At 47.0% G+C, this 24,612-nt stretch overlaps 1 protein-coding gene across 1 annotated transcript in view; it reads right to left on the bottom strand.

The window, feature by feature from the left end:
- Window positions 1-24,612, bottom strand: part of col12a1a (collagen, type XII, alpha 1a) — a 63,259-nt gene that overhangs the window by 7,231 nt on the left and 31,416 nt on the right. The window contains exons 32-57 of the mRNA XM_060051999.1: window positions 23,670-23,799; window positions 23,246-23,385; window positions 22,676-22,805; window positions 19,389-19,528; window positions 17,667-17,799; window positions 17,426-17,568; window positions 16,965-17,094; window positions 15,955-16,074; window positions 15,422-15,568; window positions 15,100-15,216; window positions 14,425-14,577; window positions 13,985-14,059; window positions 13,573-13,712; window positions 12,921-13,044; window positions 12,600-12,743; window positions 12,122-12,286; window positions 11,872-11,910; window positions 11,344-11,482; window positions 9,750-9,892; window positions 9,231-9,340; window positions 4,526-4,684; window positions 4,019-4,096; window positions 2,802-2,888; window positions 2,105-2,158; window positions 1,562-1,657; window positions 1,013-1,066 (exon numbers count right to left, since the gene is read on the bottom strand). Coding sequence (XP_059907982.1) covers window positions 1,013-1,066; window positions 1,562-1,657; window positions 2,105-2,158; window positions 2,802-2,888; window positions 4,019-4,096; window positions 4,526-4,684; window positions 9,231-9,340; window positions 9,750-9,892; window positions 11,344-11,482; window positions 11,872-11,910; window positions 12,122-12,286; window positions 12,600-12,743; window positions 12,921-13,044; window positions 13,573-13,712; window positions 13,985-14,059; window positions 14,425-14,577; window positions 15,100-15,216; window positions 15,422-15,568; window positions 15,955-16,074; window positions 16,965-17,094; window positions 17,426-17,568; window positions 17,667-17,799; window positions 19,389-19,528; window positions 22,676-22,805; window positions 23,246-23,385; window positions 23,670-23,799 — 3,090 coding nt within the window. The remainder of the gene's footprint in view (window positions 1-1,012; window positions 1,067-1,561; window positions 1,658-2,104; window positions 2,159-2,801; window positions 2,889-4,018; window positions 4,097-4,525; window positions 4,685-9,230; window positions 9,341-9,749; window positions 9,893-11,343; window positions 11,483-11,871; window positions 11,911-12,121; window positions 12,287-12,599; window positions 12,744-12,920; window positions 13,045-13,572; window positions 13,713-13,984; window positions 14,060-14,424; window positions 14,578-15,099; window positions 15,217-15,421; window positions 15,569-15,954; window positions 16,075-16,964; window positions 17,095-17,425; window positions 17,569-17,666; window positions 17,800-19,388; window positions 19,529-22,675; window positions 22,806-23,245; window positions 23,386-23,669; window positions 23,800-24,612) is intronic.

Genomic DNA, 24,612 nt, shown 5'->3' with positions numbered 1-24,612 from the left:
GTCAACTCTCGCTTTAATGAACATGCTTGTTGTATTCCTTTTGGAAGTTCTTCAATTGACTTCCATAGTTATGTGAAGTAATTACATGGTATTACTGAGTTGCAGTTATAGAAAGATAAATACATGACGTTATTCTTCTCTAATGTTCATCGAATGACTCCTGGTTCCCTACGCCATCATTTCCTTCCTTCCTTCTGAGGCCAAGACAACCAATGGTTGTAAACGGTGGGATTTGGCTTCAATCACTGGTACTTCAAAAGTGGACCATAACCCGCCAGCCTGGTCAACACTGACCCACTGATATCATAGGGATCTGTGAGGGGCAAAAAGAACGATGTAATATGGGCTAAAAAAAGAAGTGGAAAAAATAAAACTCTTGGTATCTTCCTGAATAAATGATGTAAACAGGATGGCCTTGGTGGTACTGATGGGGTCCGGATATCCGTAAAGACTCTTGATGAACCCCTCCAGCTTATGGTAATCCAGTTTATTAGCTCGACTCTTCGCAGACTTCTTCACTGTTCCTCCAAAATGCTCAGGGCGACATCTGCGCTAATAGACTGGTGGATTCAAATCGAGCAACTGCTGCGACTCTTCGAAATGCTGCTAAAAGATCTTAATCCTTGCCCAGTAGGAGGAATGGAAGTTGCAGAGTTTTTTTTTCTTTCTTTTTTTCCATCCCTTGCTTCCCATTGGTACCGGGATTCAATGTTCCATAGTCTTCTCTGGGCTTCCATCCCGTGTCAATCAGTGGGTTGATTTGGAGCATCCGGTCCTCCCCTCCACCCACCCCCACACCCACCACCCCCCCCCCCCAGGGGATGGCATGGCTTCGACCTCCCACTCGGAGGGGTGGTTTCAACCCTTGCCGAGCAGACTACTGACTCCTGGTTCCAGTACTGATCCTCCCCACCGTTAATCTTCCTTTTCCTGCTGAATGCAGCCATGCTAGTTCGGAAAGTGGAAAAAAGAGGGAAGAGAAGGAGAGGAAGAGGGGGAGATGTGTACTCACTTGACGGCCAGGCTGGCCTGGGTCTCCGGAGTCTCCCTTTGGTCCTTGGCGACCCTGTGGAGGAGAAGAGGATGGAGAGGATTGGATGAAGGAACGATGAGGGAGAGGTGAAGCAAGTTCTTTCTGAGAACGACCAGCAGAAACTCAACTTATGTACCCTTATTGTCAAGTGTAACCAGTTTTTCTTCTCTACAAATTAATGTAAAATATACTGTAGAAATATGAGTGTAGAGGAGAGGAGAAAGTGAGGTCCAACTTTCGAGGAACTGAATGCGTTTATTATTAAGTGCTTCTAAATCACACTGATACCCTATTAGACAACCTTTATAATACAGATGTGGTAAGTGAGTGGTGAGAGAGACTCCCCCTATCGTACTGTAAAATTCCTTTGAAAGTAGGACCACATATCAGATAAGTCTGGCAGCTGGCCAACATACATATTCTTGAATTCCAAGGACCGGCGGGGACACAGACCTATGGGGAATCCAACTGTGTGTGAAGTATATAATGTGTAGCTGGCTGAGAGTTTCAGGGGCCAACGTGACTTACGGGTTCCCCAGGAAGAGAGAGGCCGTTGGGGCCTTGTGGGCCTGGCGGGCCAAGGGGGCCGGCGGGTCCTGCTTCACCACGGGGGCCGAATCCACCCTGAGACACAGACCAGGCACACCGTGAGACTGGGTATATTTATTGTATAGTATACTGCTGCTTTGCATCACCCCGCAGGGACTCGCAATCAACTATGAACAGCCTAGGTACACACAATAAGCAAGGGTGGAAAAAATGCATCCTGCAGCCTAAAAATTCAGCAGCTTCTCATCAAGAATGTAAAGATGTGTTCAATAGGGAAAATAGTTTGTGTGGATGTAATGTACACTGGGATCAATCCTACAGTACTTCGGTCGTAGCGGGATAAAGAGGTTGAAGTTACTCTTGTTATTGTTTGCATATGTGTGTCGTGCCTGGTAATGCAAAGTGGGATCCAACTGATTCATACAATAAAGTGAATTCCAAAAACGATAATGCCCTCTGAGTATTCAGAGGGCACGCTCTCAACAAAAATGCGTCAAGGATCAACTTGACGTCTTAACTCACAGCAGGGCCGCTGTCTCCTCTCTCTCCTCTCGGCCCCTTGGTACCTGGGCTCCCCTGGAAAGAGAAACAACAACAACAGGGTCAGCTCCACGGAGCATAACACATCAAGTAGAGCAACAGCAGTGGGCAGATTCCAGAGGCTTTCCAGCAGAACCAAGTGACAGCCTTCCTACCCGACCTCAGCCTTGTTGCACGCGTCGACTCTCTTAATCTCCCTGTGCTTCTCCAGCCCCCCCCCCACCCCCACCCCACCCCAACCTGCATTTATCTCTTGACACTTCTCCTCCGGCGCCCACATCTCTCTGCGGCGCTCCAACGTCGCCCCTAATCCTAAACACCAGGGACTTCCTCGTGCACCCTGCTCTTAATGCTCAGGCGCTGCAGCAGCCGTGCAGGGCTACTAAAAACAGGAGAAGCCCTGCTGTAGCTGCTGCTGCAGCAGGGGCGGTGGCTCTGTCTGTCTGGGCAGGCCATCACAAACGGGGACGGGTACGGTATTATCATCATCATTAACCTCATCATCTACCTCCACCACAACCAAAGACAACAAACGCATAAAAAGACAGACAAATCGGGGAGCGCAGACTGACATAAGTGTGGGGTAGGGGGAAGGGGGAAGGGAGGTGGGTTGGGGGTTGTTGAAGAGAGTCGGATCGGATGTGACAGTTGGTGGAGGGAAGGGGGGTAATGTCTTTACCGAAGGGCCTGAGGGGCCCTGGGGGCCGATGCTGTCCTGGGTACATGTGCAGGAGTGGGGAAGGGCCGGACACTTGGCCTCTTCTCTCTGCAGCGGAAGGATGACAGGGAAACACACACACACGCACACACACACACACACACACACACACACACACACACACACACATAAACACACAGGTCATAAACAAGAACTCCATGTAGACGTAGAAGACGCCTCAGAAGGGTCATGAATGTACCCTGCTGAGAACCACTTTGATGGGTGAGGTCAAGTCTGGTTTGCAACTCTACGGGGAGGTAAGAAAACATGCAGAGTACACACTGTATGTCCATGTGTAAGAGCACATCCTGTATATGTTTATACAGGATGTATTAAAAAGTTGAAAAAACTCAATGAGCACAATGCAAAGAGTATGCGTGTGTTTATGTGGCTGCTTGAGTTCAACAATTGGTCTTAAACTAAAGTGTAACTGGAAGCAGAAAAATGTTATTACTACTTATTTTTGGAATTGACCCCCTGGGATAAGCAATAATACAAGGCAGTAATTACATAAGGCATTACAAGTGGATGCAAATTGTACAAAAATTAGTACAAATTAGCTAACTACACTCTGTATCCGGCATTTAACATTAAATAGCAAATGAAGGAAATTATTTGCTCTCCGCCCTGCGATCAATAGGCACAATTGTATCTATGTGTTCTGGTCCGCATATTGGCAGCCGTCAGATGAGTGTAATTATACAGCATACAATGTGCTATTCACTTCAGATGCAGTAGCAGAAGTTAACGATGGAGTAGTTCTGCTTAATTAGCAGCCCCTTTTCTACCCTGTAATTGGTTGATGATTCTGCAAATCATCATCATGTATACTCATCCAAAAATAACAAAAGTTATGAATGCTTGGGTAAGAGGAGAGAATAGTTCCTGTGTTGGGGAATCATTTTGTGGTTCGGAACTGCAACTGAAAAACCCCAAAAGCAATACATTAGTTTGATCATTTAAAAATATCCAGGAATAATCACTCAAATGGATTCAATATGTGCAAAAAAAAGATCTGGCCAAAATGTGGGCTTTCCAAAACGTAAAGATACGTTTTCGACAGTTATTAAAGACACAGGGCATGCTAGGCTGTTGTAAGTATTGCAGGGGGGATTAGGAGATACAGTTATGAAAAACACAACAAGAAAAGGGAATCTCCAGCAGACTCTGCAGCTCACCGTGGCGGGCAGATCACAGCACTTGTCTCGGGTCGTCCAGCTCAGGCTGCACACAATATCGAACATCTGGAGCTGGAACTGCACAACAAAGAGGAAGAGGTGTCACAAATAGCCTCCATTCGCGACTGACAGGACACATTTACAATACGAAGAAGAGGAAGAACAGAAGGGGACCTCTCAGAGAGATGAGAGGAGGGAGGCAGCCTTTCATCTCTTGAAGAGAGACTGTGGGTTGCTGATCAACATTTGTACTCACGCCTGAGACAACTGCCACCCCGGGTTCTCTTTAAAAGCCCAGAAGGGTTAAGTATGAGTTATGAGTTAGTCTTTAAACATACAAGATGGCTTTGGTATGGGTTTCTTGAACGCATACCATTTGGTGTAATGTTCTGTATATCGTTATACTTTGAGATCGGGTTGCACTTTTTGGGATTGTTTTCAGCCCCCACACAGGAGCACACACAAACACACGCACACACACACGCACACACACACACACACACTTACTGTTGCCGATTGCTTCTTTCCACCCCCAGACTTGCTCATCTTGCCGAGCACTTCGTAGCCCTCCAGCGTGATGTTGTTGGCCGCCTTGATGGGTTTCTCTGCCACCTCCTGACAGTCCACGTTCAGCTTGACCTTCTCGGGGGAGATGCTGATGTGCAGCTGTGAGAGAGGGAAGGGAAGTAGGGGGAGGTGGTGGTAGTGGTGGAGGGTTACTGGACAATACATTGTAATCCCTGCAATAACCCACTACTGCCAATTTTCCTAGAATATGGATGCTTGGCAATGGATGCTTAGGGGAAAAAAAAGTTTTAAGTCATGGCATCTATTGCAATTTGGAAGAGGCACGGGTAACCTTAAGAGCAGATGATGGTTTTATGGAACTCAAAGAAGACTGTATTGAAGATGCGTGCAGACACCTTTCGAGATAATGATGGCATCTGTTAACATTGTCAGTATTATTTACTCTTCACTGTTAGGTTTTCATCATTTTGGTGACTGGCTCAACAAGTGTAAGGGGAGACGATTTCTAAAATCTTGACAGCAAATAGCAAAGGCATTGCAATATATTTTGGAGTTCTCTTTGACACGCGAAGCCTCACTTACTGTCTTCCACTGATGTACTACATATGGGAAATGTGGCGTCTAGATACCAGAAAACCAACAGAACCACTGTTGAAAATGTGGTCTTGCAGTGGCAGAAGTGACAAAATTGTGGGTGACGGTAGATCTAAGGAACGGCTTTTGTCGAATGTGGGGAAGAAAACAGGCATTTTATTTTTGTCTGAAATCACCACTTGTAATTATACTGATGGAGATATGAGTGGTAATTCCACAATTACGTTAAAAAATGACAAGAAGCCAGAACATGAGAGTTGCCGACATCCATGGCCGACATCTTGAAATCATATTTGTGGTGCGCCATCAAAAGTGCAGCACTTTAGAAACTTTCCTTACGCGGCTGCACATTTTCCCTCCCTGAATCATCTGACAAGCTTCTTTCTGTCAGGAAAAGCAAGCAACGTTTTCTCGCTACAAAGCCATACCCACCACAGACTGGGGGCCTCGCTCTTGGCAATCAATCACAAAACGACTGTTGGCTTCCCTGGCAGCAGAACTGACTAGCTGGTGACCACAGCAGCAGAGGTGGCTGCTTACCCCACCATGCACTGGCATACGAAAACAACTCTTCATGAAACATTAGCATCCGGATAATGTTTGCTTACAGATTACCTCACTGACCAAAGCGTAAACATTATGTCCAGTTACAGCACTTAATGTCCATGGAAAATAGTGTTCATGGTTTACGGTGGACCATTGACTCTGAGAGGAATGTTGAGCTATATTATCCTGCATCAACGATATTATTGGTAAATGTTTGTCCTGTCGATACATAGAAATAGATAGGATGTACAATTGTGTAATGATTTCTTCCCTCAAAGCCATTATATATGATGTAATATTTCAAAGTGTTTTGGGTCAGACCTTGATAGCTGTCAGATCGTATTTTAAGGCATTCATCCATTGACCAGCCGGCCAGCGGTTTGGGGTCTCCTTTCAAGATGCAACTGAGACCAAGTTTTGATTAAATAGATGAGAATTTGATTGCAAAAACGGGCATATAATGAAACCGTTTGGGGATTGTAAGAAAAACCCACAGGTAATTATTCTCGTGAGTAAGTTCCCATGTCCGATCTGGGAGGACAACACTGTTTTCCCAAGACCATCTTCTGGTGGGCAGCACATGCTCACCAGCATTATCTATGGTTAGAGCCACATTATATAGAGTTTCCTCCGCTTCTGGTGTGGCTCCTTGTGTCATTAACTGAACTTGGCCCGGTCACATGAAAGATAATTCTTGAGCGGAATACATCATACAAGATATTCTGTCTTCACCGAGAAGAACCGAAGAATACAAAGAGTGCAGTCAGAACAGCGCCTGGCAACCTTTCCATGAGGTTTATGAAGGTTCCTGAGAGCCAGTGTCTTTAAAGCGCTGTGGCTATGAGGCTGATCCAGTCCAACCTCCCCTCTTCCTCTATTGGTCCCCTGGCCAACCCAAATCCAGTCCCAGAAAGGAAAGTCGGATCCCGTCTGTACTTTCTTTAATAAAGCAAAATTGACATGGCTCTCCGTTTGGCGTTTGAACTTACTGAACAGTTTTACACCCTTTTCAATATCACAAGCAACAGCAAAGAGCCTGTACTCCTTATCGAAGCAAAAATCGGAGAGTGCAGAGTCAACATCAGCACCACTGGCAACTTAGAGCTACAAAATTGCTTTTCCGTAGCAGAAGCTTCCAGATAAGGCACACTGTGATGTTCTGTACGCTTTTACTAAGAGACTAAATGGTTGATCTCCCAGTGGAAAACCGTGTAGGCTAAATGATGTTGCAGCACGTATATTAGAAACCTTAAAGACTTCCTTCTCTGATTAATCTACCGTCTAAATTGTTAAAATGCACAAAACAAAATAAGGGTTGCCTTTATGTGAGGTAAGAGTACACTGCATCAGCACTTTAAACCTCCTTTAAGTGACGGATTCTGAAAGTGTTTCTCAAAACTATTAAACCTCTACCAACCTACTGGCATGGTTGCTGCCTGCTCAATCATCTGATGTATTATGTTTACTGAAACGGTCAGTAACTATACACTATAAACACCTAATGCTTGTTGGTCTGCTTCCAAAAACGACATGTTTGGTCATTATAATCTCGTTGACTGCTCGTTCATCCAAGCTGAAATGAACAGCAACACTGTTATTTGGTCAAGCGCGGTTTCAGCACACACAGCGTCTAGCTTTCATGGCCCGAGCATTGGGAAACCACTTAAAAACATCCATTTAAAACATGTAGCGTAGCAGCCGGGTCTAGTGGCTGGCAGAACTCACTCAGCAGACCAGCAAATAAGCAGGTAGGTAGACCGCTGCAGACGGGCTCACACATGGAACAACAGCTACAGCTACCACAAGCTAGCCACCCAGGGTACATTCAGACAGCAGGCACCAGCAGGGCCACAGAGAAACATGCAAGCACACACGCACACACACACACACACACACACACACACACACACACACACACACAAACAGTATAAAAACAGTATTAATATAATTTTGGCGGTTGACAAGTAGCCCTGACCCAACGTTTTTCAACTATCCTATTTCATTCACATGGTTCATTTATTATGGGCTTCTAAGCTACATCACAATTATCCCCTGTCAGTCCACCGGCATTATTAAAGCAATATGCACATTTATTCTTTCATCAAGTTTGATTGACTTTAATAGCAGGATTTGGAAGACTGCGTTCAGGTGCAAGAGAGAGGAGGTTCACTGAGGATACCTTGCTTAGATCTTTAGGAAAAAGAGAAATGAGTAGGACCTATTGTTTGTTAAATTTTGGAGGCATATTGCTCCTTCTTGGAAGGACATCAAATGCAGTTGGACATGCTTTGGAGAAACCAGAGCATGGATATGAAAGCTCTTGCTTACATATCGCTCCTCTTAAGCCATTCCAGGTAAGCAGGAGGAAAATAAATACCTATGCTAACCTATGCCGGTTTTCTGCCCACAGCACTAGGGCCAAAACAGTGGTTAGTTGATCAATTCATTGATTCATTTTCGAGTTTGAGCTAAGTGAGTTTCCATTGTTTTGTCTTTTGTGTTCACTTTGGAAACACTTGATATCCCTGTTGAAATTCAACTAATGATAGCGTAGCATACATAGGAATTGTATTCTAAACCGGAGTCTTTGGTATTGCGGCGCTCAAAAATGAGAACCTCATGTGAACTGACATGAATTAAATTCCGAAAAAAACAACAACAATGGCTAGACAGTTTGACACACCTCCGTTCAATATTCAAGTCTCATTTTCCAGCCAATGGAGTGGCCTTGCTCTTTAAGCCGCTCGAGTGAATGCTAATGTTGTGTCTGTTTGTATCTGAGGTCCAAAATCAATTAGATGAAGGAAACACCGTCTGTAGCCTCCCTGGAATGAAACATTCCAGGGAAGGCTCCAGAGAGTAATCCCTAGACAGCATAATTTAAATCACTCCTTCCTCGCCAACACGCAGGTTCTCCAAGGGCTCAGTCCGTCATTACAGAGGCCAAACAAACAAAAGCTGATCCTACTCGGCTCTGACCACTGCTGCAGACTGATTAGGAGATGTTTGGGGTTAGCCTCCACTAGACAGCATCCAATCACGAGCGGCGGGAACTCACTGAGGCTAACAGTAACAGTAAAAGTTGTGCGCAATGTGCCGAGGTCACCAGTGTCACTAGATCCTCTCTTTAACTTCTCCGTCCGCATAGTAACGGCCTCTTCAGCCTATCCATCACAGTAACCGCCCGTGGCTTGCTAACTCAACACCATGTAATGCCAAATAGAAAGAGTAAAACAGCCTCACACTCGACTGGGCCTCTACCAGTGTAAGATGAATAGTGCCGTTTGTCTTTGGTTTTCTTTATGTGTGGAGGTAACCGGATCTCTTTAAACGACGGCCTTGGCGCCGCCACCGCCGTGGGGCTGCAATACCTTTAGCTTGAAAAGGTACTTTGACCAAAGGTAATGAGCCAGCGGAGACACTGAGAGGCCATACCATGAGTCATCCACATGCTCCATGACAACATAAGGCGCACCACTCAATGAGGATCGAAAGCATAACATGAGATAAGGTTGGGATATGGTTTTCTACTGAGGGACGTTACCTTGTGGAAGCTGCCGTGGAAAACTTCCTTGACTTTGGGGTCGTTAAACACAGTTTTCTGGATCTCCCCGCGGGTGTCCTTGTTGTAGAAGGTGATGGTTTTGCTGGAGGCTGGAAACACAGAGAGGGAAGTCTTTGATGAACGCCATTCCAGCGTTTACAGTGTAGCTTGCGCACAACGCCCATGGCGAGAAGGGATCAAACCCATGTGAGGGTTTGGCCGCGAGAAGCGCTACTGTAGTATGAGCATATGTGTCTTGCGTTCACAAAGTGACCCCCCTCCATGTTATTTGGATAATCCAATCATTCAACCAAATTAATATCAGATATACCGTGTCTAGTCCACACAGTAGTGGCAAGAACGGTCCATAGATGGACTCCGGGGTTGAAAAAAAAGGAAACCAAGGCCTTAAAAGATAACAGATGTGTGGCTGTGTGGTGGACGACAGCTGTTTTGCCCCTCTTCGGAGTGTGAAGAGGGGAGGATAGAGGGAAGGAGGGCGGGAGGTTGAGGACTCACGGTTAACGGTGACCCCGACCTCAGGGTTGTTGTTGCGGTCGGCGATCTGCCAGATATCAAAGGCTTCCGTGGGCGTGTCAGGGAGCAGGCGGAAGAGCAGGATGATGGTGTAGGCTGGGGGAAGACCTTCTGGGTGGATCTCCCTGGGAGGAGGTTAAAAATAAATGCATCCGTCATGAGCCATGGGAGGAGAACCCTTGGAAGGAGACGGTACGTCAGCGCTTTCAAGCAAAGACGACAAATGTATAGGTCTCCCATCAGGCTGGTTTCCCTCCTTTCACCGAGGCTAATTCCCCCTGGCAGTCCACCAGATTAAAAACACAATGTGCAGAGATTAGGGGGGTGACGTATTAATAATTCGACGCTACACAGACATTAGAGCAATATCACCTCACGATATGATCAATATTCAAATGCCCACAATCTGCTGTGTAAGACTGCTCGGTGGTGAAGGTCGAAAGGTCAAAATCCACATCCTCCAGGCAGCACCATTGAATACAAACAACAAGTAAGAGCAGGAGACGGAATCCATCGCACCACTGTGGAGGCCACAGCCATGTGAATGCTTGGCAGTTCCCCTCCAAGTCCCACAGAATTGGCCTCGCACTCTGAAAGTATTTACCGTCATTTTTCCTTCACAATGTGTTTCCATTTGCGTGCAACTGGCTCGATGGCTGGGCCCACGCACGCACACACACAAGTCGCTCACACACCAAAATGCGTATCATTATAGAGAAATTAACAAGGCATGCTTTAGAGGAGGGTTAGGGGGAGGGGGTGGAGGTGGGGCTGGGGTGGGTAGAATAGTTGAGCAGTTCAGCAATTGCCTGGGAGACCATTTTAAATGGGGGACCGTGAGTTCTTGTTTTTTGTTCACTTCTAATATGACTCATGTGGCATGGGGGGGGGGCAGGGGGGGGAGCCCCGGCCTGGGAGCCTTCAATTGTATGACCCCAACAGTTGTTGTTTTTTTCTGTCGTAACACCTCATATTCCGCAAGCTGCAACAACACGCAAGGAGCAGCCTGTGAGAGAGGCGGGCCAAAAAGGCAATGGGGAGCCCCCTCGGACGATTACAGGTCATTGTGATTAATGACTGCAGGTTAGGCAGGACTATGGGATGCATGGGAAAGGGGGAAAGGCCCGGGAGAAGCCAATGGGCCGTGCAGAGATGCATGACAATGAACCGGCCAAATGGAAATATTGACAAAATGTATGTGTTCGGCACACATAAAGGATATTGTTTACATGCAACCGGTTCTGAGCCTCAAACATACCATCCGCTCCTTCAGTTAAACATACCAGCTCCATCCCCTAAACATACCAGCTCCATCACCTAAACATACCAGCTCCATCACCTAAACATACCAGCTCCATCACCTAAACATAGACAGACAGACAGACACACAGACAAACAAACACAGACACAGACACACACACACACACACACACACACACACACACACACACACACACACACACACACACACACACACACACACACACACACACACACACACACACACACACACGCACAGACACACACACACACACACACACAGGGGGCCCCCCTCAGCCCACTCCAATCCACTTACTTGGTAGGCTGGCTAATGAAGGAGTCTTTATGGAGCCTGTAGGCAATGAAGCTGTTGAAGGAGCCCGTTTCCATGGACACACCGTTCATGCCTGCAAAGGTCTTGTCTGTAATGTTGAAGGCCTCCAGCATCCTAAAGCCTTAATGGACAGAAAGCAGCAGCAGGGAATTAGCCATCATTATGCCCAGGAGTCCTTCCGCCAGTACTGTGCATTGTTTAGCGGTTAATGGCTGAGTTGGCCCTTTATGTCCCAGCTACGTCCTAGCTTTCCATGAATGTAAAAAAAAGAATGAAAAAAGCATTCATGGCAAGGTGCTGAAAGTGATTAAACTTCAATGTTATGACAATGTAATTGGATGGCAATTGCAGAGAGAAATTAGCTGGATACGTGTAACTAGGAAAACAAGAGCTCGGATTAGAGAAGTTTTCTTTGAATTTACGATAATACCATAATTGCTGTGATAATAAGCGCTGTGATCTCCTGCCAAAGAAATCAGGACATATGTGATGTCAAGGGGTATTACTTACCAGGTGTGGTGAAGCCGTTCATGTAGATCAGGGGACAAGCTGGAAAATCAAAACAACGTTTTTTTTTTTAGAGGAAGTTGAAAGACATTATTCTTGTGCAGACGACACGACACCTGCAGCCTCACATCATGGTTGTACCAGCAAAGGAGAAATCAGTTTGTAAATCAAAGTTTCAATGTCAAAACGTGTCCTTTTCGTTAGTCTTTGGTCTATATGTGTGTGTGATTGGGTGCCTGGTCTCTGATCTTACTGGAGGTGGCTGTCTCGCAGATGAAGGTGATCAGGTTGTCCTGGATCTTTGCGAACGCGTCAAAGTCGTCCACCACAAACACGTGCCTCTCGCTGGGCTTGCTGCCGATGTTCCTGAGCTCCGTCTGGTCAACGTCGGCCACCCCGACCACAAACACACTGTAGCCTACACACACACAGAAAGCACACGCACACATAGAGAACACAAAGCCTATTGTTAAGCTTCCGTTGTGTTTAGCCAAGAGCAGCCATCGCTACACTAATCACTGCAGCAGCTTCCCATGAGGGTCTCGACGGCCATTGGACCGGTTGGAGGAAAAATCAAGACAAGGCGGAGAAGTAAACAGAGTGGTGCTAATGTGAAACAGCTTCAGCGCAACCTTCCGTCCACACGACTTACAACACCCACGATCCACACAAAATACAGGGGAAGAGCAGAAGAAGAGAGTCAAGGAAGAGTGGGACTCATGTCAACGCACCGGAGTGCTGCAGCTTCTCTGCTTCCTTCTTGACCTCGTCCTGGGAGCGTCCGTCCGTCACCACCACCAGTACCTTGGGGACGTTCCTGCGCATGCCCCCCTCGGTGTTGAACACCTTCTCGTACACGTGCTTCAGCGCCACTCCTGAGACACAAACAACGAGGCGGTGGACAGGACTTTGAGAGACCAATAAACATTTTCCAAATGAAGTCTGATCACTTGGATCTCCAACCCAATCCAATGAAAGTGAGCCTTTTCTTTTCGGACTTCTTTAAAACACTATTTAACACAGATCATGAAGGAGTATTTGATTGAGTGTACCGGTCTTGGTGTTTCCTCCCCTGTAGCGGACCATGTGCAGGGCCGACAGCACCATGCCCTTGTCATGGTAGCTGTTAAGCTTGAACTCTGTCTTTGCGTCGTCGCTGTACTGCACGAATGAAACCTGTTGACACAACAGGAAAGGAGAAGGGAGAAGGATGGGGTGGGTTACATTCGTTTATTAATGTATCGGTGTCTGTGTCTTTTATCACCCTAAGAATAGCAACAGTGAAAATAAATCCATTCTGAAGTTGTCCTAGTCAAAGTCCCTGGTGAAGATATAAATATTTATGGCAACACAAAACTCAAGCTCTGAAGAACATTCAACTATGAGCCCCTCTTTATTAAGATAACCCTGGATTGAGATTGATTAAGGTACAAGGGAAAGGGAGTAAATGGGAGAGAAGATAATAAAGCTGCGCAGAGTGATGAAATGCTTGAGCTCCGTCTAATGGTTCTCAGCTGAAGAAGGCACATGATCGCAGCACACACACATAGCTCTTCATCAAAGCCTTCATTGGGAACAGAAACTGCGAGAGTGCGGCCATATTTCCTGCAGCCAGCTGCATGTTATCATGATCAATATGAGTTGTGAACAACACCAGAAAACACAGATCAGATCCGTCTCCGCGGAAGTCGTTTTCACACCGACCTGCATGCCTTTGGCGCTGATGACATCGAAGGCTCCCGTCATGCTGAAGACAAACTGGATGACTTTGTTGAAGCTCTCGTCTCCGATACTCCAGGAGCCGTCGATGAGGAAGACCAGGTCAGCCTTGGCACCGTTGCAGACTGCACAGATTATGTCAAATAAAGGGTGAGAAACCGTTTTTAATGCCATTAAAACGCTGCTAGGCGTGTATGTAACAAACAGACTTCAAGCAAAATGCTTTCGAAACAAGTTCTGTTGAACAGCTTCTTAACACTGTCCACGGACTCTACGTTTTGAATAACTTGAGATCACATCTTCAAATAAGTGTTGTACATTGATTGCACACAGTGAAGCCATATCATGTAAGAATATGATACACTGATAGGAGGAGGAGTATGAAAGGTCTTCTTACCATCCAGGGCAGAGGGAATGGTGGGGGGGGGAGGAGGCGTGGGAGGCTCGGTGGGTGCCACGGTCGTTCGGACCACTGACGTCCAAAAAAGAAAAAATCCATGAAGAAATAAACATTGCCTGCCACTCACACGTCCATCATTCTTTCCTTCGTCATCTCTTCATCGCATAGGAACGAGACTTTAGTCATGCATGAAAAATCCATAATCAACTGTTCACTAACACACAACAACCTTATTCATTGTGTAATATTTCTACTTTATATTGTTTGTATACTACTATACTGAATGTACACATTGTTCAGCAGATATGTATAAACACAATTCTATTTCTAATGTATCTATTTCATTTTCGTGTCGTTGGCTGTTTGTATCGCTGTTCCCGTTTTATGCCTACGATGCTGATTCATGTACGTTTCTGCGCGGTCCGTGTCCCTCTTACGTGTGCGCTCCTTGACGCTGACTCCAGGGCCCTCCATGTTGGTGGTCTGGGTGTAGACTGTGGCGTTGTAGAGGGCATCGGGCGTCAGGCCCTTGAAGCAGTAGTCTCTCGCCGAGCCCTGCACCGTGGTCACCTGGGCTCCGCCGTTGGAGGCTGGGGGGTGAGGGGGGGGAGTAGGAGAGGAGGAACAAGAGGATTCATTAATGAAGGGGCAAGCACCAGAGGGGAGGAAATTGGCGAGAGTTGTGACAGAGAGGGAGGTGTAGTGTTGGGGAAGACAAATAAACACAACGAGGGAAAGTACTAGACAAAGTGACGAAGACAAAATAATTGTCTCAATGTTTAGGTTTTTTTTGACAGTCCTCAGGCAAACTGTATCCACTTTAATTCTTTCCTTCCATCTGTTTGGGCCCCAGTCCCAGTAAACATTTCCCTTAAAAAAAAAAAAGTGTCTGAGATTCCCGGCACTATAGCTCTCCTCTCTGCTTCCTGCCAAGCCTTTCAGCTTCCAAATGTATGAACACAAAATGACTTGCATTCTTTGCATTCAAGGCTGAGCCGATCGTGAATGGGTTACGACGAAAAACAGATTGTCACACCTCCCTCGCTCACTGGGGACCAGAACACAAAAAAAAAAGGCGAAAGAAAACAAACACAAGCGTTCGTTGGACTTACGGTCGAAAGGCTTCACTTCCAGTCTGTAGGAGGTGGCGGCGCGGTGGGGGGCCCAGCGGATGCAGAACGAGTCATAGCCAACGTTGTAGGTGGTCAGGTCCGTCACATTCAAGTACACTGACAAAAACAATACAATAACACACTTAGTCCCGTCATTTATACCATGTTCAAGCCACCGGCCATAGAGGTCTATGGTAATAACCAAGCGCTGAAAGTAAATTATCCTAATGGATTACTGGAGCCGTTCAGTGTCGTTATAAATATATTCAATGTTTTTGCTTTGGGGGAAGCCAGAAGCCCCGCGGCTGTTCTCGGTACATACGTGTGGTGCCTTGGCCGAGTAGAGGCCCGCTCATGCCGCTGTTGTACAGGGCCAGAACCTTCAGGTCATAGGTGGTCCCGGGCTGCAGGTTCTGCAGCTGATGGGAGGTGACGTCGCCAACAGACACTTCCAGGGACTCGTCGGAACCTGAGAGCGGTCGCACGGTAGTAACACGGTTAACGCTCAAGGTAAATATCCGCATTGACAAGCAGAACGCTGTGCGTGCCCGGAGCTTAAACAAAGCTAACAGGAAAATGGTTGATTGGAAATTGGGAGCTCTAGTCAAATCCTTATTGTTTTTTCTTAAAATAAATGTACTTTCACTTTACAATGTTTCAAACCTCTGGTTGTTGAGTTTAATTCCAGTACCCCTAGAGCTTTTAAAGAAATATAACTTTCGGGACTGATAACCATCGGTGGATCTTTGACGTCATTATGTTGTTTCCGACACAGCTCCTCCAGAAAGAGGTACCTGGCTGAATAATCCTGAATGATACAAAGAAAAGGACAGATCTGGAGTCAGGTCTCTGTACCTTCGGGTTGGTAGACCAGTTTGTAGCCGTTGACCTTGGATGGCGCGGGGTCCCAAGACACCCTGAAACGGGTGTACCACTCGTCCGACACCTGCAGGTTCCTGGGCCCCAGCATACCAACTGTAGTGAAAAGCGACAGCAACGGCAGAGTTCACGAAACAGAAGACGAAACTTAAACAAGCTTCACTTCCTCCCTCCATCCCTTCAACCCACTTATATTCTAATATACAGACTCTTGAAACATAGTTCCCCTCTTGACTATATCCAAGCGGGTTGAGCCGTCAGCCAGTCATTTTAGTATTATCGGGTACATCGTGGCTTCTGGTTTAGGAACTACGGTATTCATCTATCCTCCTCCTCCTGGCAGGTCCAATATGTGAAAGTGGATAGGCAGCTCTGCCTCCAGTGTAATTCGGTGGACACAGGGGAGGGAGCGCCAGTATGATTTGCAACCGGGTAATTTTGCTGGACGGCAGGGCCCTACCAGATTAGGAACAGTGGCCTGAAGCGTGGCCAGTTGGACGTTCCCTGGCAACGACTCCAGGCACCCTTGGCCTTCATGTTAGCGCAAGGTTCCTTGTGTTATGGTTTCAATGATCCCGCTCCACAATTAAAGGATCAGCTTATTGGATGAGTGAAAAAGGCAAGCATGAGTGTGTGTGTGTATGTATGTGTGTGTCAATGTTGTGTGTGCGTGTGTGTGAGTCAATGTTCTGTTTGTTTGTGTCTGTCTGTCTGTCAGTGGCGTGCAAGCATGAGAATGCCAGATACAATCTAATCCTTGACAAATGCCGACCCATTTTTCAATTTACAGTCTCGGCTCCCTGCAATCTGCTTCTTGCTAAACCCTGGTGACATTTAGGACCAAACGTGTGCATGACTGGTTTGTTTGATTTTATCCAATGGCTTGGTTTCCAGACATTAAGCCAACATAGACATCTGGGCACACATGGTCTAGACTCTAGAAGCCCACAGCAGAGGCGGGAGAGGGCTGGCTGCCTGAGCCGTACCTGTGCGTCCGTCTCCCTCCAGCTCTCCCCCGGGACCGTCGGAGTAGATGGCGGTCACCTTGATGTTGTAGGGCGTGTCGGGATCCAGGTTCTCCAGGATCAGGTTGTTCACGTTTCCTTGAACCGTTGCCTGGGATCGGCAAAGGAATGTCGCTGGGTTAGTGAGTAGGACTTTTAGTACGGATGGAAACATCAACAGGTGAAAGGGGAAAGCGCGCACTGTCGCTGCGTCAGAAAGAGGTTGAAACAGACGAATCATCAGACGAAAACATCCTTGATATCAAAGAGCAGTCGCAGCCTTTTTGACATAAAGACGTTTCAAAAAGCTGGGAATACGTTTCATCACTAACACAGAAAGAGAGCAGAGTGGAGGGGGGGGGGGGGGGTGCTTACATAGCGTCTTAGAGTACCATATTAAGCGCTATATAAATTGTATTTATTATTATTATTATTATTATTACATGCTCCTCGATGGGGTCTCCGGTGGTGGGGGCGTAGGTGATGACGTACTGGACCACGGGCCCCAGTGCGTGCTCCCAGGACACAGACAAGGTGCTGGTGGTGGGGTCGTAGACCCGCATGTTCCGGGGGGCGCTACGGGGAACTGGCGGGAAAAACAATACGGGATGAAGGTCCACGGAATCAAACTGTGGTCCACTGAATTTTGGTTAGACGTTAAGTTATGGCATTTCCCTGGAGAGCCAGCAGGTGGGTCCTCGTCGCTGGCCGCGGGCCCCTCCCCGTCCTCGTACAGGGGCACCACGCCCACGTTGTACGGCGTGTTCGGCAGCAGCTGCTGCAGCATGGTCTCGGTGGTCCCCCCCGGCACTAGGACCTGCAACCCAGACGCCGCAGCGCGCCACAGGGGTCAGGCTGGCTCAGAACCGCACCTCTCCCCGCGCCGCCAGCGGGAAGACGTTATCGGGGCAGACTTTGACTCGGCATAGCAACAGACATATGTCATAAAAGCAAATGTTTTTCGCCAGAGGGGGAGATAAGTGTTCAAAGGGAGCATCTCTCTGGCTCACAACGGGCACCCAGATGCGGAGCGGATCGCCAACTTACCCCCGTCTTGGAAGTCCGCCTCACACAACTATACTCTAAACTAAACTCTCTCTCTTTTCCTCGGTCCATCTCTCTTCCTTGCTGACAGGTGTTGACACTCTGGATGACCAGCCCCCCCCCCCCCCCCCCCCTCCCTCCACATTTGCTCTGTGCTGTCAGCGCCATGAAAAGCAAGAGAGCCTGCAAGTTCTTTGGCTTGGATGTCGTAGGGGGCGGGGGGGAGGCGGGGTTTGTTGCGGGTGAGCGTCTGGGCTCAGAGAGAGTCTGTGGGGGCGTGAGGGTGGGGTCTTACTGTAAGATAACACCGGCCCAGCCGTGGTAAAGGCCATCTTCTCCTTGTGGGGTTGGTTTTCTGTTAATGTGCAGTCTGTCTGCAGCTACACACCCCTGTCTCTTTGTCCTGCTGATAATCACCAAAGTACACAAGAGTGTGCGTGTGCATGTGCGTGTGCCTGCATCCATTAGTGCGATAATTAGGATTGGTTTTCTATCTTGCAAAACCAGGCGAGACATTTGCATGACTAGCTCTATGTCATGACATGTCAAAGAGCAGCAGGAACCATTCTGGCTCTTTAACCAGGCGGCACTAGCATCAGCCGTGACCCGTCCAGGTCATTACTTCTGAGCTAGAAGCCTCAGAGGAACTGTTGTATTTGATGGCGCTAATTGAAAAGGTCCCTGTTTGTCGGTTGCCGTGACTCCTCTCGCCCCTGCCACGGAGATGGGGCCAAATCCGGCCCTAAATGTCTGCCAATAATAAGCCCAGACGAGGGAGAGAGGATTTTCCCCTCGGTCATTAAAATACAAACGACATCGCTCTTCAAAGGCTCTCAGTGTTGCTCTGAGTCTGAGAGCAACACGCCCCTCTCGGCGGATGGCAGCTGTGCCATTTGTGTTTGGGTACCATGTAGGAGTTGTTTGTGGATTCTCTAAGCGTCACCAGACCTCCTTTCCACAGGAAAGACTGGAGCACACTGAGCCCAGATGCTAAATACTGTACTAAGGGAGTGGATTAGTTTAGTGGAGGAATGTCCGTTAAGAACACAAACGCGGTCGGAGATTAGTCTCATTAGTGCCCTTTCAAAGTAACAGAGGATAAGATACAAGATACCATTTTGTAACATTGCAACAAGTTGTCAAATTGAGATGTAATGCATTGCATTTAATTGCTAATGGATTATAAAGAATATGCATATATTTATACAAACAAAATGTATGTATTTATTTATTTATGCATACAGATGCATAACATATTATAATTAAATAATGTTTAGAAAAAGACATAGGTTACTACGCACTTTGCTACTTCCACAGCAACTCTCAGGTGATAAGAAGCAGGGCATGGAGGGCATTGCTTACCGACTCGGATGGCCCGCCGGCCAAGGGGGCGTAGACCACACGGTACTGCTGGACGGGACCCAAGGCGGCCTCCCAGCGCACGTTCAGAGTGTTGGTGGTGGGGTTGAACACATGGATGTTCTTCACAGCACTGCGCTCCACTGGTAGGGGAGATCGAGGGAGAGATGAATGGATGGATGGAGGGAGAGAGAGGTGAATGGATGGTTGGAGGGAGAGAGAGGTGAATGGATGGTTGGAGGGAGAGAGAGAGAGAGAGAGAGAGAGAGAGAGAGAGAGAGATGAATGGATGGATGGTTGGAGAAAGATGAATGGATGGGTGGAGGGAGAGAGAGGTGAATGGATGGTTGGAGGAGAGAGAGAGAGAGAGAGAGAGAGAGAGAGAGAGAGAGAGAGAGAGAGAGAGAGAGAGAGAGAGAGAGAGAGAGAGAGAGAGAGAAAGAGATGAATGGATGGATGGATGGTTGGAGAGAGATGAATGGATGGGTGGAGGGAGAGAGAGAGAGAGAGATGAATGGATAGATGGATGGAGAGAGACAAAGAGATGAATGAATGGGTGGAGGGAAGGAGAGAGATAGAGAGAGAGCGAGAGAGAGAGAGAGAGAGAGAGAGAGAGAGAGAGAGTGTGTGAGACAGAGAGAAAGAGAGAGAGAGCGAGAGAGAGAGAGAGAGAGAGAGAGAGAGAGAGAGAGAGAGTGTGTGAGAGAGAGAGACAGAGAGAAAGAGAGAGAGAGAGAGAGAGTGTGTGTGAGAGAGAGAGAAGAGATTAATGGATGGATGGTTGGAGAGAGATTAATGGATGGTTGGAGGGAGAGAGAGAGAGAGAGAGATGAATGGATAGATGGATGGAGAGAGACAAAGAGATGAATGAATGGGTGGAGGGAAGGAGAGAGATAGAGAGAGAGCGAGAGAGAGAGCGAGAGAGAGTGTGTGAGAGAGAGAGACAGAGAGAAAGAGAGAGAGAGAGAGAGAGAGAGAGAGTGTGTGTGAGAGAGAGAGACAGAGAGAGAGAGAGAGAGAGAGAGAGAGAGAGAGAGAGAGAGAGAAGAGAGAGAGAGAGAGAGAGAGAGAGAGAGAGAGAGAGAGAGAGAGATGAATGGATGGTTGGAGGGAGAGAGAGAGAGAAGAGAGGGAGAGAGAGAGGAGAGAGAGGGAGAGAGAGAGAGAGAGAGAGAGAGAGAGAGAGAGAGAGAGAGAGAGAGAGAGAGAGAGAGAGAGAGAGAGAGGAACATGAATGGATAAATGGATGATTGGAGACATAGTTTCATGGATGATTGGATGGATACATGGAGAAAAGACGTGGAAAGGTATGGGAGGCAGGGATGACGAAGGGAAAGGTTTCAGTAGCGGACCGCTCACCATCAGGCCTGACTCTGTCCACTATTGGGGGAGGGGAGTCGTGAGGAGGGATGAGGATGACAGAGTAGATGAACAGAAGAGGACGAGATATGATTGAAGGTTGGAGGGTTTGAGTTTGTGGGAGTATGAAAAGTGAAGGAAGAATTGAAATGGTAATGATGAAGAGAGAGAACAGCCGGTGAGGACCAGTTCACTGTGTTTTTTACACGTACAAGCTTGAAACCACCAACACCTGTATTCACTTGTGTTCTAGTACATGAAGGACTTTGTACTCACACAGGTCTAAATGTTCTTAATTATCTTTCTCAGATCTAAAACACACACACACACTGCCTAATCGTCTAGTTTTTTTGTATTCCTCCAAAATCAGTGGTCTAGAGACGTATAAAAGAGAGACCAAACAGTACCAAACTGATCACATGATTAAGTATCCATATAGTGACAGGGAACAGTGCTTTCCGGCCTCCTACAAAGACCTTTATAAAGATGTTGCCTCGAAATATCACAATCAACAGGACACTTCCTTGTTTAACGGATTGATTGTCTATCCTAGGTAAATTAATATTAACCACAGAAGAAGCCTACATTTTCCATCCGTGAAGGTTGCCCCTCTAAAACTTAACGCAGATGTGTGCTGCTGTTGTGGCATTCTGAGTTGTGGCCTCATAAACACCGTGACAAGGAGACCCTGTGCGCCTCCTTATTTTGAAGTCTTTGAGATCAGAGACCACTCTGGTTTGAATTGAAGCTTTTGAGGCAAAATACATGCCGTCACCCAATGTTTCTTTTTCTGCTGAATATAGCCTGAGTCACTGACTGCTTCAACTGTAACGTTGAATTCAAGCTAGCTTCTTTGGGACAATGGCATGTATGTACTATCCCTGAGTACGATGACTCAAGGATAAATATAGTGTCATGTAAACAGTTTGAAGCCCGTGTTCGTCAGACATTATTTTTGAGTCTTTGTAATACGCTGTGTCTTTGTAATATGTTGGCATGGAAACCACTGGTTCCTGGCACAGAGGTCTTTATAAACATTTACGGCCTTCTACTTGACAGCCGTTAGACGCCAACTCACACCCAGGGGCGGATCAGACAAGACTCTAATGATCGACTAGGATGGAACACTGTCTGAGTCCGCAGGGAGGCTGAATGTTGGCCATTCAGTCCTGTCCCTTCTTCAACCCCATCTCCAGCTTCAGCCTACCCCCTCTCTCCATCCCCTTCCCTCCCATCCCATCCTTAATGCGACCATCATCCTGTCCAGCGCCCGTCACTCGGCCCTCAAAACGGAGTCAGGAGACAGCATAGTGAGGCTGCCAACCCTGGAGGAATTCCTTCCTACGTAATCGCCCTTCAAATTGCTGACTCACTCGCAGCGCTGAGGTTGGCGGGTTTTAAATTGTAATTGTGGGAGAGCAAGCTGGAAAAGAGTGGCCTTTACTTAAAACGTTGAGCAAAAAAATAACATGGTTATGGCAGCGATCGCAGCAGAACACAGCACGTCATGTTACATTTGCGTTTGTTTGTGAGCTGTGTTCATTTAAGACGGCGGTAATCGGGCGTACATTAATGGGCTCCATAAGAAAGCCTTGCCCTCTAATCGACTTGGCTTGGCACGCACACTTATTGAATTGGCATTGGACGGTCCCACAAAGAAAGTCAACTTCCCTAACCGGAGGCTTTATTGGAACTTTAGTTAGCCAACGACTAAAAACAAAAGGTTTATTCAAGGCATATATAAAGGGAATTATCTTATAATAATCTTGGCTACGGAAAAAACATCTATTAGAAAGAATAATAATTCCCAGTTGTATGCTAATGCTGCGCCATCTTGGTGCATTGACATTCACCGTTAGCACTCTCTCTACTTTCACAGTGTTTCGTTACAAAATGGCGTCTTTGTCGATCAGACAAAGGCAAACACTTACGTGTCTTCCCATCCTCAGACATGCGTTGTCCTTCTCCGTTGGAGAAGATGGGCACCAGGGTCACGGTATAGAGGGTACCCGAATCCAGGTTCTTCAGGACAGTGTTGTAGGTACTTCCAGGCACCTGGGCCTTTGTTGAGAAACCACACATGCACAGACACATGCACAGAGACACACACACACACACACACACACACACACACACACACACACACACACAGACACAGACACAGACACAGACACACACACACACACACACACACACACACACACACACACACACACACACACACACACACACAGGTTAAGCTTTTCCCAATGTTCCCAATGTCTTCATGCACATACAGGCAAAGATATACACAATATAGATATAGATCACATATTTATCAATGAAGCAGTAAAAAGTAGGGTTATAGTGGGTCTACCCTTTTTCTTCAACTGTGTCTTTCTTGCTAGTGTGCTTCCTAATACCTTACTAGTGAAATCTTCTGAGTTACTTTAAGTTGCTCCTCACGCACACTGTCGACAGGCCCTAGCCTCTACCTTTCCTGTCCCCTCCAGCAGACCTACCGTCTCCTCCACACCTCCGGCGGCGGGCACGTAGTAGATCTTGTACTGGCGCACGTTGCCCTCGGCGGCCTCCCAGTTGACGTTCAGGGTGCTGGTGGTGGGGTCGGTCACACGCAGGTTCCTCACGCCACCCAGGGGCTCTGGAGAAGGGGGCACAATGAGGGGGATTGTGTCGGGGATGATGGCGGGGGCTTTTTATTCATATCTTAAGGCCATCAAGAGACCTCTTCAATGAATCCCCTTTTGTCAAGGTTGCTTTGGTTTTACCAATGGGATTTGGGGGGGTTTTCCCTGTGGCCCGTTTGAGGGCTTAGGGTCAGGGGTCATCTTATCGTGTTTCAGAAAGGAAGGAAGGAAGGAAATGCGCATTACTGGCTTTTTGACAGCTGGGAAATAAATAATAACCCTGTTCGGGATGACTTACTGGTCGTGCCGAGGCCGGTGAGTTCACCGCCGGCCCCGCGGGCATACACTGCGGCCACGGTGATGGAATACTCTGTGTTGGGGGTGAGCTTGGGCAGTAGGACTGTGGTCTTCTTTCCTCCAACCTGGGTCTGGTTATGGGGAAAGAAGAAATAATGGTAGCCTGTTTGGTCCGCTGCACGCCGTTACCACTTTTTCTGTTCCCTTTTTTTACGATGGAAACTGTTCAATATCGACCGTTCCAAGTTATAAACTGAATACGTTTAACATGTAAATCACGAGTTTGGTTTCTGGAACTGCCTGTTTGCCAGGGCTCATGATGTTCTTTATAATGCATCTCTAAGGGGAATAAGAAACATTGATGGAATTTGCAAAAAACCTGTCAAATAAATTAAATCTAGTTATTAGCAATAAAAAGACAATAATAACCCCATTAACACAAACAAGTCAATAGAATAACAGTTTGGTTTTATGGCTGAGATACAGAGCTTAACAACTTTCCCAGGGCTTTCCTGAAATTTATGTCAATAAACTGATGGAAAAAACGGATCTGAAAACAACTACAATGCCAAAAAATGTTGGCTGTATATTGTTAGACTTTTGTAAATCGATAGTATACTCTGCCGGGGCCAAGTATAGTAAGGCAAAACCAAGATTTCTGTAACTGTCCAAATATTTCTTCTTGGCCTATACTTGTGGTTGTATATTTATGGGTCAGCATGTATATCTGTTTGTCTTTCCAATTTTGAGACAATCACTTTTTCTCGACATCTCACTGATCTCTGCAATCACGAGGAGGAGACTGGGAGCAAGAAAAATCGGAATTGTATCTAAGCAACGGCATAAAAATCCCTTGAATCAGCCAGTCATTTCAACGAGTACGTGTCTCTACAGAGGACATATGAAAAAGGCCCATTGGCCTCGCCGTGTGTGTGGAAACCCAG

This window comes from Gadus macrocephalus, chromosome 5 (genome assembly GCF_031168955.1).
Source record: "Gadus macrocephalus chromosome 5, ASM3116895v1".
In the NCBI taxonomy this organism is placed as follows: domain Eukaryota; kingdom Metazoa; phylum Chordata; class Actinopteri; order Gadiformes; family Gadidae; genus Gadus; species Gadus macrocephalus.
Note: the sequence above shows the minus strand (reverse complement) of the source record. Positions and strands in the feature narration are given on the sequence as shown.